Source organism: Pecten maximus, chromosome 15, assembly GCF_902652985.1.
Source record: "Pecten maximus chromosome 15, xPecMax1.1, whole genome shotgun sequence".
Taxonomy (NCBI): Eukaryota; Metazoa; Mollusca; class Bivalvia; order Pectinida; family Pectinidae; genus Pecten; species Pecten maximus.
In genome coordinates, this window is record NC_047029.1 from 9,837,477 (window position 1) to 9,855,991 (window position 18,515).

Here is an 18,515-nt window from a genome sequence, read left to right on the forward strand (position 1 = left end):
GTGGCTAGCGCTTGGGTAACGCCTGTGTAACGTCCGTCGAACGTCTATCCAGCGTGTCGCCAACGTTTCTCAGCGTTCACTGAGCGTTATTAACGCTCATGTAACGCTCTTTTAACGTAAGTCAGCGTTCTGAATTTTTCCAACGTCAGTGTAATGTCCATGTAACGTCCTTGTAACGCGCCTGTAACCTACTGGTAGCGTTCAGGAGCGTTTGACAGGCACTTGCCATATATAAGGGGCTTGCAGAGGCCACGCCAGCCCTGTTGGAACTTTCACAGAGTCAAAAGCCCTCAGAAGAATGACAGACCAAGAGAAACGCCAGTATGCTGTTGCTGCTCTCCTGAACGTTATAACAACGTTGACCTAGAAACTCAATTTGAAGAACGTCGACGTTCCCCGACGTTTCTCCAATTTTTCAAAACGCAACCAAACGTCCAACAAAACGCTATAGTGTGACAGGGCCTTTAGGTAGCTGTCATTTTTAAAACTGAGTACTGGTTAACAACAGCGCCCGCGATGTATCATAACGAGTTAGGTGGCCTGTTTCTCAATTACAAAAATACAAAAAACAAAAACTAAATGGCTTCTTACTGATGGGACAACAGAATAGGGATGATGACAGATGCTACTATATCTGTGATATTCCGGCTGGTGACAATGGAAATTATGGCATGTTATGTACATGTATACATATTGTTTCAGTGTGCAATAATGGCAGCCGTATTGGACACGGATGAATTCCCGCGTTTTTTTTTTTTTTTTTAAACTTTATGCTCAACTTTACATCTCCCTTTCATCAGCGCCATACTTAATACAATCAAATAGGACTAACTAATCAATCAAGTAAATCAATTCACTGTATTATTAGTTTCCTTGAAAGTCACATGTCCATTTGTTTTTGTGACGTCACGACTTGCGTCATCGACAGTGTCCAATGGGATGTAGCTCTGATGTTGCTGGGATTCCTGAAGACGTGGGCTTCTCCGCACTGATGTTTGTACGTTTGTGTACTGTGTTGTGGACGTGACGCTCGTGAATCTCGTGTCCCCATTCATGAAGCTTGGCCAGCGCTTTCTGATCAGATTCTTTATGTGAGTGTGGACCTAGCAAATATCAACATGCATTTGAGTGTAAAACAGCATCAACTTCCATGATTTTTAACTGCAATCTAGTATTATTCAAAGAGTAATATCATTTCTTTTTCTCAATGTGATACATCTATATAGATATATACCATCTTATATATGAAATATTTACATTATATGCTACTCAAAGAGGCCAAACAGAAATAATTAGAATTTAAAAGATCGTTAATGACATGGCTTAACTGTCCATTATGACGTGATAAATAATGTCTTAGGGAGGTAATATCAGTTCTATTTAAATGGTCACTATAGCGACGGTCCAGTATATCTTATTAAGTTTAAATATAAGCAAAATCTACACCAAACAACAGCAAACAGCGTCAGAAAAGTAAATTATAAGCGCAATTAACAATTTTGCTATGGCAAATATTGACAGTGTTTTGCAGCCAAAATAATAGCGTTTTGCCTGTGAATCTGTGTCATTGTGATCGACTTTAAATGCCATAACGATACATTATTTCAGACTGAACATGTTTCTTAAATATATTTGTATCAGGTATGTTTATTGTCAATAACATGTTTTTACGAAACATAATGGACTATACTATAAATGGAAAGGTTGTGAGACAAAGAGCACTCGGTTTTACTTAGTTCATAAATAACGTTAACATCTAAACTTTTCAAGGATTGAGATAGCTTTAATATCAGCGAGGAAACGCAGTCGTAAAGAACACTTACACAACTCCATTGTACAGGTTTCTTACGAAAAATAAGAAAACAAATAAGTGAACGGATTGATTGCAACAGAAATTTTCAATTTCTAGCTACCCCAGAATCCTTGACTTGTTCCAGGTGATGGAGTGCTGAATACGTATTAAAGCTTACCGCTCTGACACGGAGGCAAAATAATGATTACGGCGAAGAGCAGTATTTCATTGAAAGTTAATTCAGTTACATTGTGATACACGGGTTAATAAAATTGTTCATGATCCTCAAAGTGTATAGTAGTGGGTGATGTAATGTACATTTGTACCATGCAATATCATCGTGTACGAATAATGAATTGATATACCTTACCTCCCCATTGAAAACACAGAAGATTAGAGAAATTATCCCGCCCTGAAAACAAAACAAATTCAGTTGATATACAGATATTTATGATAGCGCATGGGTATTTATATAGACAATATAAATCGTCATTAGATATAATTCGCCTCACGTCTTATGACAACTAGTTCCAAAATACTTTTAGTTTTATTTGTCTACCGTAATCGTACTTTATGTGGGGTACTCAAATTTTAGCATATTTCCGAATTTTTACAGATTAGCGCATTGATGAAATTGCGCAACAAAACTGTTTTATATAGAAACAGTGTATAGAAAGTGCAATTAGCGCAATAATAATTTAGCGCAATGCTTTTAGCGAAAAGTGCTAAAATAAGATTACCACTAAAATAAGATCACCGCTAAAATATGATTACAGCTAAAATATGATTACCGCTAAAATATGATTACCACTGAAATAAGATTACCGCTAAAATAAGATTACCACTAAAATAAGATTATCGCTAAAATAAGATTACCACTAAAATATGTACGTTTACAGTATTTCAATATCGGAAAAGGGTTGTAAAGTCAACCATCGAGAAAATATTATTTTATCCAGCATCGTCGAGTTTACCGTACCTGAGTATTGATGACAATAGTTTTAGCGACCTCGTACACAAACATGGCTGATCTAGAAGTATCAGGTCTGTAGATTACGAGGATAGACTGGATACCAAAGAGAGGCACAAGTACAAAGGTGGCCCGGAACGCACGCCTGAAAAAAACAGGAATATATACAATATAATTATGTACAAAGGAGGCCCGGAACGCACGCCTGCAAAAACAGGAATATATACAATATAATTATGTACAAAGAAGGCCCGGAATGCATGCCTGCAAAAACAGAAATCAATTATAAATTGTGGACAGGGTCTGGAATGCATGACTGAAAAAAAAGAAACAAAGCACAAATCAGAAATAAATTATAGACATGATCTTGAATGCATGACAGAAAAAAGAAACATAATAGAAATCAGAAATAGAACATAAACATGGTCTGGAATGCATGACTGAAAAAAGAAACATAGCACAAATCAGAAATAGATTATAGACATGGTCTGGAATGCATGACAGAAAAAAGAAACATAGCACAAATCAGAAATAGATTATAGACATGGTCTGGAAGGCATGACTAAAAAAAGAAACATCACAAATCAGAAATAGAATATAGACGTGGTCTGGAATGCCTGATTGGAAAAAAGAAAGAACACAAATCAGAAATAGAATATAGACGTGGTCTGGAATGCATGACTGAAAAAAGTAACAGCACAAATCAGAAATAGTATATAGACATGGTCTGTGCTTAAGTACAATAACAATCAGTAAGGGAAACCATAAAGAAGACAAATGCTTTATTCGGGGCAGCCGATCATGTTCCTTGTCCCCGTGACCGAAGACAGGATAGAAAAGCCACCGATACTGCAGGGGTACCTCTTATAATAACCTCCTGCAATCACATGCAGTGGGGTACAACAGGTGTTATTCTGTGATTTCCACAACCTGAAGACATCCCAGTACCCCCGATCCTGTACCTAAATGTATGACCTACAGAAGAACACAACAGGCTTATTTCCCATGAGATTACAAATTTAAATTATGTAGCTTTCTTTATATAGAAACACTTTGAGCGTGGTGTGTGGTATACTGGATGTTAATGATTTGGACCAGAAGATACCTTCAGTAATTACCTTGCTGGGATGTGGAAGTCGAAAGTTTATCAATAAATGGAATTAAATATACATGTACCCTGAAGCGCCCCTAAAACAAAACTGTTAACGTTGGATCTGACTAACGCTAGATTTGCCTGCGACTGAAGTACCCTAGTGTTTTCTAACCAATTATTATATCATTTGCTTTACAGTCTAAACAGTATATTCATCAAAATGGCGCGGTCGTCTTGTTACTGCCCCAAAGGATCTTAACCTTTGACATATGAATCGGAAAATCAAAAGGACCCATTTGATAAAGGTGATCAGGTACGCCTAATTTGATCATCCTTCATGCGCCGGATTTTCTCCTAATTATGTTGACACGGAATTGGGTCAGTTACCTTGCTATGTGCCACCTCAATACAGAAATAGAGGTGTAGGTGTCTAAGTCTTATAATCCCCAGCGGTGACGTTTTCTAGTAGCCAGAGTGACAACCAATCTTGTAACATGACCCAACTGACATTGACCTTTTTAACCTCTGACTCAAAAATCGATAACGTTCATCTTCTTATATTTACATTTCCACTGTATGTTCTCTATATGAAGGTACTAACAAAATTAGCGGTCATTCCTAGGTGAACAATTCACCTGTCGCGTATGAATACATACAGTACATTGTTGACGGTGCCAACGTCAACATTGAGAATGCAGAAGTGTGAATATAAAATCGCGTTTGATTACACATGAAATAATGTTTTATCAACTTTAAAACTTGTTAATAATTGTAAAATTGAAGACAACATTTCAATATTTTTCTTTATGATGATTAAAATAATGAATTTGTGTGGAACTATATTTTGTGTACTTGTGTACTTGATTACCTTTCCCGCCAAATTGGAACTATCTGTTACGCTGTTACATCGATCATTCAGCTGTTTCGTCACTACGTATAACGAACGTAGAATACTATTTCTTATGATTTTTTTTTCAAAGATTACGTTGAAAAATAGTTTTGAAATGTAAATATAAGAAATAATTGTTATTTTTTGTTGTTCACTGGTGTATGAACGGCATTTTTTGACAGATATTTCAACATGACGCGCTAATGCGCGTCATTTAAAATATGTCAAAAAATGCCGTTCATACACCAGTGAACAACAAAAAATAACAATTATTTCTTAAATGAAACACGTATGCCAAGATTGATTTTATTTATGAAGCGGAAGTGGAGTGAGCTGAACGCCAATGGCTATCTAGCTCAGATGGTTAGAGTATTCGTCAATATACTTCGGGGTCCTAGGTTCGAGTCGCGGTCTGGTAGTTTCATTTTCTTCTATTTCATTTGAATTTGGTTGCCATGTTTTATATACCGACAAACAGGCAGACACAAACACGTATATCCTGATAGATCTCTATGCTCGGGGATAATTACATGTATAACATGAACAGGAAATGTATGCATAGGACCACGTGTTAAAGGACATAGGTGATACGGAGCGGCGCCTGTCTTCAGAAATGATTGATTCTCAGGCAATTCAGTTCACCTGTCACTGTCCCGTCAGCTGGTTCGCACGTGTAAACCTCTGCCATCTTATGAATAATGAAGCCGATATCAAATCAGGAGATCCTATACATGATTTAGTGCTTCAATATTGGCCGTCTTTGTTGGGTGATGTATACGGCTATGAATGAAAATATGCATAGAGCGGATTCCACGGTGTTATTCTGAGCAGTAGTAATCTCCCTCAAATCCTAGGACGCGTCCTTGGCATCTGTTTTATCACAGGGACGTAATAAATGATGAGTGGTCCGTAAAAGCATCACAATATCCTCATTTGATGTACAGTATGTATTATAAAAAAAATGCTTTCTGTAATGGACTAAAAGATGTACATTCTGAAATACTGTAAACGTGGAAATTTAAGCGAGGGGGAAATTTACACTAATTACATGGAGTCATTTTGATCGCGAAAATTCCCCCCGAGCGTTTTATTTTGATATCAATTTGCATAATCTCGAACTAAAACGAATGTGGATCGATCGCGAAAATTACCCCAACGCGTATAGTTTACATATAGAAATCGTGAAATTAACTCCACGCGAAAGTAACCACGTTTACAGTATATTTTTCTGTTAGTACATTGCACTCATAGTCATTATACTACACGATGTGATGGACAACTCTAAAAGCTGAATCTAGAGACGTAACCTTATTGAAAGGAACATTACTTCCAAAAGGTCACAATTTTCAATGAACCTGGCAGATTTGGGAGCAGAATAAACATCTTAAATCTCTGTTCTCAAATCCAACGTTAACGAATGGAAACTGTTTAGCGTAAATACTGCAGTGGTATGATATTAATTCAGAAGCATGCTAGGAGGGCGGGTTATGACTGCAGGTATTGAAGAACAAGGACTTTGATGGTAATTCACAACTGTTAAAACAGAATGAATACCGCCCATTTAAAATATTGAGCTAATGATCAAAGTATTTTATACACTCCATAATGGTGTTAATGAATACGAAACATCATGCAATAAACCATACTGAACTTAAGTGTAAGAAGGTGAAGTAAAAAGTTTTTTGGAGTTTCCGACAAAATGCAGTTTATATAGAACTACAATTTTTCGAAATAATGATGGGGTTTGCTGCTAAAACATGCATGCCGACATTCCTGTATATTTTAACCCCCAAACTGGACCTTTTATAATCAACCGTATTCACATGTAGAAAAAGAGACGGCTAGAGACGTCGCAATAACGAAACACGTCAGGAGCAGGGAGACATTCAAAATCAGTTGATCTGATTTTATACATGTTGATTGACCAACAATAATTTGCTGACAAACAGGAGATTGGATCTAAACTCTGCGATGTTTTTTAGTCTTCACTAGTAATGTGTTTACGTTTTACACAGCAAAAATAAATATTAAATAAGTGAAGATGGATACACAAGTCGTTTGCGTTCAGCGTTATATACAGGATCGATATCTACCTGCCTGAACCGTCATTGTTGTGTAATGGCGTAGGGAGCTGAAGGTATTGTTGTTTGATTACAAAAAATACCTTGACGGACCTAGACTTTATTATCTGTCACTATACTAAGTGATAAATCGCCCTAGTTTAATTAAATGGAAAAAGGATTTCAGAAACCTGCCATGGAGTCATTACATTTACCTGTGTGTGACATAATGTGGTATAAAGCGATGGTATCGATCTTCGATATATAACCAACACATATGCACAGAGCATCACTGAAGTGATAGATAACTTCGATAAGTATGGGGTGATGTCCCAACATAAGGAGAAGTTCCGAACGGTCCCAGGCATGCATGGAAGGTGTGTGTAGCCTGTTAGGGGGTGAAGTAATGAATACATGGAATGATTATATGAGTGTGATACTGAACAGGTAATAGAGATTACATAAGAATTACCGATAGAAAATGATGACAAGCTTAGAGGTAAATTTTAAACGACAATATGTTGCGTGGGCATGCGCAAGAGTCAACAAAAGATCAGAACGTGTGGAAGATTTTGTCGTTGATGCAGGAAATGCCTGACTTCAAGATTCATGTAAACACGAATAATAGATTTGTACGATAGCACGGCGATAACTGAAAATGGTATCAACGTATTTCAAGGACTTGCGCTCGAAAAGGGGAAAAGAAGAATCACCTGATGTTAACAACTTTAACAGTTTAGCAAAGTTCAGAAAGTGGACTGACAGCACGTTGTATGCCGTACTGACGAGCTCAGTTTATCTTGGAGTGTCGGACAGAGCTAACCCACATCCATTTTGTCAACATAGCCAGCATTCACTATGGGCTTTCAAGAATGCTTAAGTTTACACGCAACAACTCCGTAGCGGGGTCGATTCTGTTCGATACAAGCCCTCTCGTAAATACAGCTCCAAACTCCAAACATTGATGTTCATATGTTGTTATAAAGCGGGCATGACATAATTATTGATGTACATATGATGTTATAAAGCGGGCATGACAGAATTATTGTTTTTATTTACATTATCCTACTTTTTGAAAAGTTCGTTCGAGGTTGCATGTCCTTGTGGCAGCTAATACCATATGTAGACAGTATATAGCAGGGTCACTTAGTGTCACGTAAACATGATCTCACACTCGAACTCTGGTCACGGTAGTATGGTACTAAACTCATTTAATACTGACAATGGTCTGACCTGACCGCTACCTAAGAAAGGGGTCAATGACCATTAATTACCCACTTTAGGGATCATGTGTTGTTTCGCTTAGGAGGCAACTCAATCAGCTGTCACCCCTTGGTCGAACACTCTATACCAAGGCAATAATCAAGAAGGACTGAGAGGGAAGTCCGAAACGAAAAGAGTCAGGAAATTGCAATTGGAAGAGCAGGTTCATTTGAGTCGCTTTCCAAATGACACAGGCAGATTTCATATTCGTCGCCTCAATTGGCGCCATGAAACATCAGGTACATTAGCTTTTCAACATTGAGTTTTAGTTGCACGTGGAATAAAGCAATCTGTGAAATATTTTGATCATTTGTGTTATTTTGATCTCATTAGTAGGATATCAGATATCAAATGTTACCTGTAATTACTTGGCTCGTTTGGATGAGACTGTAACTGTGTCAGCAAAATCCGTAAAATGTTGACGAAGAAAAATATGTTGATCTGAAAGGGAAGTAATATATATTATAAAGAGTTTAATGATATAACAAAAGGAAAAAATGTAATGACATTCATTTTTGCTCTTGTTGTTTAGATGGGAAACCGAGCTACCATAACACATGTAGGAGTGTATGTATCTGGTATGAATTATATTTAAGGTAGGAGGGAATTAGATATGTATGGAACAAGACGTAACTACAACACAAACATGTATATTTTCTTTACGATAATGATATGGATTATATACTAAAATTATTTTTCTCAAGACGTAATGTCTTTGCTTACGGTCCTATATAACGAAAAACATATCACATACAGATGTGAACACAACACATATTGACAATTAGTAAAAGTATCTCCGCCGAATGTCCTAAAATTTGACCATATGAATTTTTCAGTCGAAAATATCATTCACTGCAAATTGATAGAAATTCCTATGAACCCTTTTGCTCACGATTGTACTTCCTGATAATTTTGATATTTGATAATTCATTTCTAAAACAAAATGCAAAATCTAATTTAATAAACATAACATTATTGTAATGTTGTCATCATTCCTTCTTACCGCTAAAGTCACCAGTATAGGAACATATATGACGTATTCCAATCCGCCTGCGTGTTTAACCCAACAGTTACTGGAATAAAACCAACAAAAAGCAATGAATTTGATTATGAGAACATGCCTTACGGGTGCCAAAATATTTAGATATTTTTAAAATGCTTGGTTAGTTAATAATTTTTATTCTGATTCTATTGAAAGCCACAATGGTTTATTTAAGGATGACTTTTTTTTAGTATATTAAAAAAAGAATTAAAATGTTTGAAAAAAAATAAGTAAGCTAACGAAGCTCTAAATGTTCGAACACTACGTACGCGCTTACGTCATTGATTAAACTGTAATTTATTTTAGTCACCCAGACGCTTGTATAGCTGAGATTCACCATACGCCTCATTACAAACATCAAAGTGATAGGAAACCATATGTATGGTATCAAGTTCATATCATTAAACCTCAGTATACAGACACTTGTGCTACTGAGTTTTCGCCGTCTGTAAGTACAACATGTCAATTTACAATTACTAGTAAATAAAGATTAATGATTTCTAGGGTAAACGAAGTAAAAAATAACTTTTAGTTTGGCGATTACATGTAACAACATGGGCCACGTAAACTGTAAATTTAAAAAAGGGGAAACAGTTTTAGAGAAATAATTAACAATATTTTCCTTGCCAAACGCCAGACTGTTTCTCGCAAACTCTAAAACGCCTATCTTAATTAGACATGATCATACTCTTCCCTATCAAACTGTTCTTATTATCACGATCAAACCGCAGATGTTCCATCTTGAAAATCTTCACAATATGTCTTTTTAGCACTTGCTGCCATAGTCTTCATTTCTAAAATCCCAACATATTTTACCCTTCAAATCTCAAAAATTCCTATCTTATAAAGTACAATATTCCTTCTCGTCATTCCCAGAAATCTCATTTCCTCTCATAGCTCTCAAATTCCAATTTCATTCCTATTCTATCTCAAGAATCACATTGTCAAATTCCACTCAAACATTACCACACAACATAACCTTACATAAAAAAATATCATTTCCAACCCTAAATTTCATCCATTTGTGTTTACCAGAGTACAGTTCCAAACGTCTCCCTATGTCTCTTAATTGGGTCGCATTCATGACCATAATAGTTATTTTTATCCTATGTTCCACAAATGCCGGAATGATTTGATCAATAGTAGACTTTAGTAGAACACCGTGTAGAAAATAGCAAGTTTTGATACTCTACACGATTTTCTCGTCCAAATTAATTTTATTTATGTGTTTCATATATAGATCGGATTTATCTATCTCGAGATGTCATCGGAGTTCGTATATGACATTATTGTACTAAACCTATATAGAGACATAGCAGAAGTTTGTACAGATTTGTAAAAAGGTTATATTATAATTTATACGATGTAATAGGAATTTCAAAATGACGCCAAAGGAAACAATGTAGTCATAAACGCTATAGGAAAGGCTAAAATAGACGATTTATTTTCGTAAATTATGAAATAAGATCTCGATGTACAAAAAAGGTCTTATTTTGAGAGCATGATATTCCTTGAATTGCTAAGCTGAATTTACATAACGTGTGTGGGCGATAAACCAGAAACCGATTACTCTTTCGGAAATCTTTGAACTTTTTATAGAGTCTCATTGACTGGTTTGTCAACATTCTGGGTTGGAATTACGACCACACGTTATTTTTCTCTTTTTGAATCACGGCATTATTTGGTCGTGTTTGCAGGACAATCATCAAATATTGGGGGCATTTCTAACAGGTATGGGGTGCCATTACAACAAATATAAAGGTACCTTCCTTGAAACGTAAGAAGGACTTGAAACTATGAAGATGTTATGAAAAAACGGCAAACCATAATTTTTAATTGGTTCGTTTGTGACTTTAGAGCTTCCATACGTAACAGATACTTCAATTCAGGCCTCTCTGCCTACAAAATGCTGTGGTGTGTACTCCAGTGAAGAAGTGACGTGCATTTGTGAGATTAATACTGAATGCATTGTCCAGAGGAGAGGATTCTCTCAATTGAACAACACAAGTTATCCAATAATCATATGTCTACATCTCCACCGCCCTTGTATTGGATTACAGACCCACAATGAGTAATCGAAGGATTAAAGACGAAACATTAATTGCTTTCGGGTACAAAATTATTCTCCAGATATTACATCGCTAAATCGTTTCCATCGATTATAATTTAGGATTTGCCAACATGACAAGGCTTACTGTAATCGTCAGGTCTCCGGAAGGCACTTACTATACATGACTCTGGGTTTGTGATTACAGGAAGGAAATATCATTACAATGCGATGAAGTGCTTGTAACACATCAAATTATAATCAAAATTTAAAAAAAAATCGTAAATGCGAATGAGATAATAATACAATTGAGTCAATAATTGAAATCAAATCAAAAATCTAAATTAGTTGATAATCTCTATCAATCAATTATCCACACCAATCAATAATCCACACCAATCAATAATCCACACCAATCAATTATCCACACCAATCAATAATCCTTTTTTAATTTCGAGCATTAGAAGAGAAGATCTTTGTAAAAAGCTTGTATTGAAAATATGTCATACTGATATACCAATCCGTTGATGGTAATATAAGTAGTGTATGTTATCGATGTCTATAATGTCTGGCTGAGTCATAAGGCATGACGTCACCGGCCCCTAACTATAAGTAACAATGTGACATATGCCGTCTCGTTCAGCGTGTGGTACATTACCTCGAGTTTGTGACGATGATGTTAGTCTTAAACCGGAAGTGTGGATTTAATGTCAATGTCAGTTAACTCTTGTTTCAAGCAGCGTACCGGAAAGAAATGCTCTCTGAATATATCGAAAGTCCGCAGACATACTCCTATTCCCTTTACCCATGCTGAGGACGGCGACACTTGGTACGATGGAGGAATCGAATGGGATTATAGACGGTCATTGCATCCTAACATTACGTACTGGGCGTGCACTTTCCTTAAGGCGAAATTTCATAGCGATGACAAAATAACGAATTTTGCAAGTAACAAATTAGCAATTAAATCCTAACCAAGCTGTTCGTCACTTGTCACATTGATTGCAAATGAATTTCCGGTGTCAAATTGAAAATGCTGGAGTGCAATCCGGCTGTGTCGATCAAATTTGGTTCTTGCCGGAATTGACGAAGTGAAAAAAAAAATTAGAAAAAAATAAAACATTGTATTCATTTCATTTTATCAGCAAATAGGAAATGGATTTAGACAAAATTGATCAAAACTTTTTGCCGTGTTTGAAATAAAGATACTGTCTGGTCAAATTTTACACGTAGTTATGTGGATGTTCAATAATCTGATATAAGAATGATGAAACATTATCACAGACACAATTGTTCAGATACATGTGTTTCTGTTATCGTCATCCCATTGGGGACACAATCAGATCAGGCAACCTGGTATCAGTTGCGTGTAGCTTATATCTCTTGCGAATATTACATGAAAAACACGCAATGGTTTGTGGTGGGCCAAGTGATAAGAGAAAATGTGTGTAGTATATTTCTTGTCTGTTTCTACTTCTGAATTCGCTACCTACATATATTTTGACTTCATCACCACACTGACTAGAAGGCTTTGTACTTATAGTCCATCATCCGTCTAACTATGACTTCACCATCACACTGACTAGAAAGATTGTACCAATCGTCTGTTTAAGTGTGAATTCACCACCACACTGACTAGAAAGATTTGTACCAATCGTCTGTTTAAGTGTGAATTCACCACCACACTGACTAGAAAGATTGTACCAATCGTCTGTTTAAGTGTGAATTCACCACCACACTGACTAGAAAGATTTGTACCAATCGTCTGTTTAAGTGTGAATTCACCACCACACTGACTAGAAAGATTTGTACCAATCGTCTGTTTAAGTGTGAATTCACCACCACACTGACTAGAAAGATTTGTACCAATCGTCCGTCAAAGTGTGAATTCACCACCACACTGACTAGAAAGCTTTATACCTACCGCCTGTAAAAGTGTGAATTCACCACCACACTGACTAGAAATCTTTGAACCTATCGCCTGTCAAAGTGTGAATTAACCGACATGCTTTTTAGGAAGTGTTGTACCTACCGTCTGTTAATGTATGATTTTACCATCACACTGAACAGAAATCGTTAGTCTTATCTAGGTCTGGATTCACTACCACGCTAACCAGTTAGTTTTGTACCTACGTTTGATCGAATTCTTTGTCCACAGCACGAACGATTGAGTAGATGATTATTGGGACCCACGAGCCACCTAGAATGACAAAACCATGATTGATAATTACATTTGTCATAAACTACATATACCTGTTCTATCTTCAGGTTTACTTTTGTTTTCTTTTTGTCATGAAGCAGCGCCTTGTTTTAATTTACTTGAAATAAAATGTCGCACATCAGATCACCTCTATATTACATACTGTGCACTTAACCGCGTAACAGTACTATTGGTTTGTGGTATTTTTGAGCATTACTACAGAGGGTTTCCTTTCTAGCTAGAATAAAAAATAAATCGTTTTTATGCAGTTCAAAATATCATTCGGTGGATTATAAGTTTTATTTTGCTATAATGCATTTCAATAGACACTAAACGAGCCCATTCAACACAGGACATAGTCAAACATACACTCTGTATCGGTATCTTATTGCCATTAATGTGCAGAAAAAAAACCGGAAAGATGGCGCGACATTTTATTTGAGTGTTAGTTTTACGACAGTGTGACTCGTTATGTAGAGACATTTTATGATGATAATATGGTAATTCCCTGTCGAGAGTTTTGGTATTAACGGAAAGTTCATAACAGTACAATAACACAATGAACTAACAATTTATTTTCTTCTTATCTTCTAACCTCTTCCTGCCAACAAAGAGTGTGGCATTAGAATATATAGAATGTATTTATATATACCATTTTCACTTGAATCATGCCCTACATAATGCAGAATAGTTTTTACAACATAATAGAACATTTCAATACAAAATAATGAGCAAATTCAATTATAAACTAAGAGTTGTACAGTGAACCAAAAGTCAAACAAACTGCAACATGAAGCTGTTTAGTCTTTCTAAGACTCGTATGTGGGCCTACAGTGGTGATACCAGGAGGTGACGGTAACTTTAAACAGGAAGAAGATACGTAAAAAGTCTTTGAGTGGGAGATGTAATCGTTCAGTTATTCAATAAATTTCAAATTTTCAATAATTGATTTCATAAGAATGACAAATACATGTGTAGGAGTTTAACTGGAAGCCTTGGAGCTCCTAAAGCGAAATGGTAAGATTTTACAATATATAAAAATAGCATATAGTCTGTAATTCCAGTCGTATCCAAAAGATTGACGGATAATGCTTGCAGTATTATCGAAAATTAAAAGCTTACATGTGTTCTTAACTAAGACAATACCCATTTACAAATATAAATTGTTCTTTAATACGCACCCCAGCCGAATATGTAATATCCAATGAGCGTCTTTGGTACTTCGAAGGCATGCACGATGAGTCGATGGAGATAGAAGCCCTCACAGAACATCCAAAAATAGTTACACATCTGGATGTATCGGTGAAGGACGTACATTAGCTTACAGCCGGCCTACAAGTACAGGAAATGCATGAGAGCAGTAACATAAATGTGCATTTAAAAAAAAAAAAAACTATCCATCATAACATTTCACAAGAGAATTCTGGCATGTGAACAAAACCGTAGTTCTGACTTGAAATGTGAAAATACTACATATTTACAAGGTAACCCTAGGTAAGTTAACAATATAAACTGTTCCGGAAGAGTAAGCGTCCTCCGATTACCGTGTTATTTGACATTTCAGCAGAAAGTCATCAAGTTGGATATATCATACCAAGAAGAAGCATTTTGAGTATTACATGTCCCCTACCTGCCCTCGATAAAACAGGAACAGTGACCTTGACCTCGATCCCTAAACCGTGAATCTCGAACATGTCCGAGATATTATGGTCCTTAATCGTTGTGTGAAGTTTGATCAAAATACCTCAAGGCTACCTCGAGTGCTGACAACCTAAGGCGTTACGTATTTATACCTATGTATAAGATGGACGGAGAAGAAACCTATAATCAGCCCCCCCCCCCCCCCCCCCCCCCTAATAAGTTTGTTGAATGAATTGAAGGTACATGTAAATGCAGTAAATCCATCGCCTGTGTGTGAAATATATATTTCTTGTGCCATGCCCCGTAAGTAGGTCTAGGCAGCTGTGTATCATTTAATGTCAGTATGTGAAGGCTGTTACGCATGGTAGGTAATAGGGTTATTTCAGACGGTTTCCTGTTAATGGGTGAAAGCTGATTAATTTTGGTTCGGATTGCAAAACATTATCGTAATATTTACGTGTACCGTTTTCTGTAATAAGGTAATGGCAATATTTAATGTGAATATGGGAAGGAAATCGTGCGTTATTCGATGTAAATTAGTCTAGGACAATAACGATTATGTAATGTAATAGACAAAGGTAATTCTGTACACCTTGATTGTGTATATGTGATTTAATACGTGTATGATTTAGTAGTAGTGAGTTTAGTATGGCGGTTTCCGGTAATAGATATATGGTTTTGATAGGTAGAAATGATGATACCGTTGAGTATGGCTAGGATATAAAGAAAACATGTCAAATCACCTGTATTTGATTCCAATAATTAAAAGTAAATGTAGATCTGATTACTTTTAACGCTATCTGACCTGAGAAGTCTGCAGGAATTTTACATTTTGTGATGAATATGTCATATTAATGTTACGTGATATAGATATGCCATGGTTATAATGCTTAAATTTGTGAAGTCATTTGGCCAGGAAGGAGGTGAAGGATTTTGTCTTTAATGATCAATTAGTACAGCAGTTTAGTGATCTAGATCAAGGCCATCGTGTATGGTACCCCGTCAGTTAAGATGTTCTGTTCGTACGGAAATATAATTGTGTTGGACCTTCCTGTAGGAAGTTATGGTAATTGCTAATAGTGAATTTGTGCTCCTGTTTTTATCCTTAAGGACACCATAAATGCAGCTCAAAATAATCTGTTTATTGCTGTGTGTCACTATCTTCACTTTCCCGTGGATATGTTTTATGGTTGTGAGTGACCTTCACCATTAAGGTCACAATAAAAACGTTCAATTCCCTGTGAATCAGTGTTTGACCGTAGCCTAATAAGCAAGGACAGGGTAAATGATCACGTAGAAAACTCTGCTGATTTAAAATCCTACCGTATTTTGAACCATCAGGCTTTCTTCCCGATTTTGAGCTTTTTCAACTCGATCATAAACGACGAGGAAGTCCCATAGGATTGTAAGGACGGCGGACACAGTGAAGGATAGAAACAGACAGACATGGAGACGGATCCTCTGTTGTACCCGGAGTTGGCTGTGGATAACAAAGTATTAATGTTAAGACATGGAGACGGATCCTCTGTTATACCCGGAGATGTCTGTGGATAACAAAGTATTACTGTTAAGACATGGAGACGGATCCTCTGTTGTACCCGGAGTTGGCTGTGGACAAGACATTATTAATAGTTAAGACATGGAGACGGATCCTCTGTTGTACCCGGAGTTGGCTGTGGATAACAAAGTATTAATGTTAAGACATGGAGACGGATCCTCTGTTGTACCCGGAGTTGGCTGTGGACAAGACATTATTAATAGTTAAGACATGGAGACGGATCCTCTGTTGTACCCGGAGATGTCTGTGGATAACAAAGTATTAATGTTAAGACGTGGAGACGGATCCTCTGTTGTACCCGGAGTTGGCTGTGGATAACAAAGTATTAATGTTAAGACATGGAGACGGATCCTCTGTTGTACCCGGAGATGTCTGTGGATAACAAAGTATTAATGTTAAGACGTGGAGACGGATCCTCTGTTGTACCCGGAGATGTCTGTGGATAACAAAGTATTAATGTTAAGACATGGAGACGGATCCTCTGTTATACCCGGAGATGTCTGTGGATAACAAAGTATTAATGTTAAGACGTGGAGACGGATCCTCTGTTGTACCCGGATTTGGCTGTGGACAAGACATTATTAATCGTTAAGACGAGGAAACACATTACTGTTTTATGCGCAGTTGTCTGTGGACAACAAAGTATTCAACATTAAGTCGAGGAGATATATTTTTGATGCACCCGGAGTTGTCTCTGAATAACAAATTATTAATCGGTAAGACGAGGAGAGGTATCCTCTGTTGTACCCGCACTTGTCTTTGAACATTATCAAAAGTGAAATATATAGAGAGGTAGCGACCAGTCCCTGTTATTTTACTTCAATTTCCTAATTCACTCTTTAGAGTCCATGTTTAGTATACCATGAACATTTCATCAACTTTTCTCCAAATGAATTTCAAAAAATCCCTGTGTATTATTGATTCGCTTCGTAAATATTCAAAAGTTTTTAATTCGGATCGAACGAAATGAAAAATATATATACAGTGTATATATTATCCCCTTTCCTGGGATCAGGTTATCAGGTAGAAATATTGATGCTAATAATGGTATTACTTACCGGAATGCCAGAAACACTATACAGGATGGTACTAGTAAAATGATGCTGATAAGGCTGCAAGTTAAACCAACGTACACCAGCTGTTGTTGATCCTGAAATACATAATTAAATATAAATGATAATGGTAACACCATTTTGTAACGGTTGTAATTGTCAAAGTCCTCTCTCTTTCTGTCTCTCTGTGTCTGTCTCTGTCTCTATTTATCTCTTCTATCTGTCTGTCTTTCTGTCTCTCTCTGTCTGTTTATCTCTTCTATCTGTTTGCATGTCCCTGTCTCTCTGTCTCTCTGTGTGTATCTCTTCTATCTGTCTCTCTCTGTCTCTTCTATCTGTCTCTCTCTGTCTCTCTCTGTCTCTCTCTGTCTCTCTCTGTCTCTTCTGTCTGTCTGTCTGTCTCTGTATGTCTCTTCTGTCTGTCTGTCTGTCTGTCTGTCTGTCTGTCTGTCTGTCTGTCTGCCTGTCTGTCTCTGTATGTCTGTCTCTGTATGTCTCTTCTGTCTTTCTCCCTGTCTGTCTTTCTCTGTTTCTCTCTGTCTGTCTGTAGTATGATTTTATATCCCAAATGTTTATATGGTTTTATCCTACCGCCTTTTGAACAACCAGACATCACACAGGTTAAAAGATGTGTATATCAATAATTAGGGATACTATTTATTGTGTCCAAAACAACACAAACTGTACTCACGGAGTAAGGTTAGAGACCGCTTCTCAAATAGTGGGATGTTGCCTAGTTAGAAAATTGAATTACTGCATCCCAAGTGTAAGAAATAGTGCATATTATATAAAAATTTCTTTTATTATACTAACATTCCATCGCTGTTGAATATCATTTATATATGTTTACTCTATAAATCATTCAGCTGTGAACAAAACGTGGGTCATAAAACGCAGGATTTATTCAA

General features: G+C 36.6%; 1 protein-coding gene across 4 annotated transcripts in view; it reads right to left on the reverse strand.

Moving 5' to 3' along the window:
• Positions 1–839: 839 nt before the first annotated feature.
• Positions 840–18,515, reverse strand: part of LOC117344288 (calcitonin gene-related peptide type 1 receptor-like) — a 53,610-nt gene continuing 35,934 nt past the window's right edge. For 3 of the 4 annotated variants that reach the window (XM_033906981.1, XM_033906982.1, XM_033906983.1), the window contains exons 4-12: positions 17,614–17,705; positions 16,321–16,477; positions 14,538–14,688; positions 13,290–13,356; positions 9,071–9,140; positions 8,426–8,508; positions 2,772–2,907; positions 2,163–2,204; positions 840–1,103 (exon numbers count right to left, since the gene is read on the reverse strand). In XM_033906981.1, the coding sequence (XP_033762872.1) occupies positions 849–1,103; positions 2,163–2,204; positions 2,772–2,907; positions 8,426–8,508; positions 9,071–9,140; positions 13,290–13,356; positions 14,538–14,688; positions 16,321–16,477; positions 17,614–17,705 (1,053 nt within the window). In that variant the 3' untranslated portion in view covers positions 840–848. Of the gene's footprint in view, positions 1,104–2,157; positions 2,205–2,771; positions 2,908–8,425; positions 8,509–9,070; positions 9,141–13,289; positions 13,357–14,537; positions 14,689–16,320; positions 16,478–17,613; positions 17,706–18,515 lie in introns of all 4 variants that reach the window. The other variant, XM_033906984.1, reaches the window with a different exon arrangement.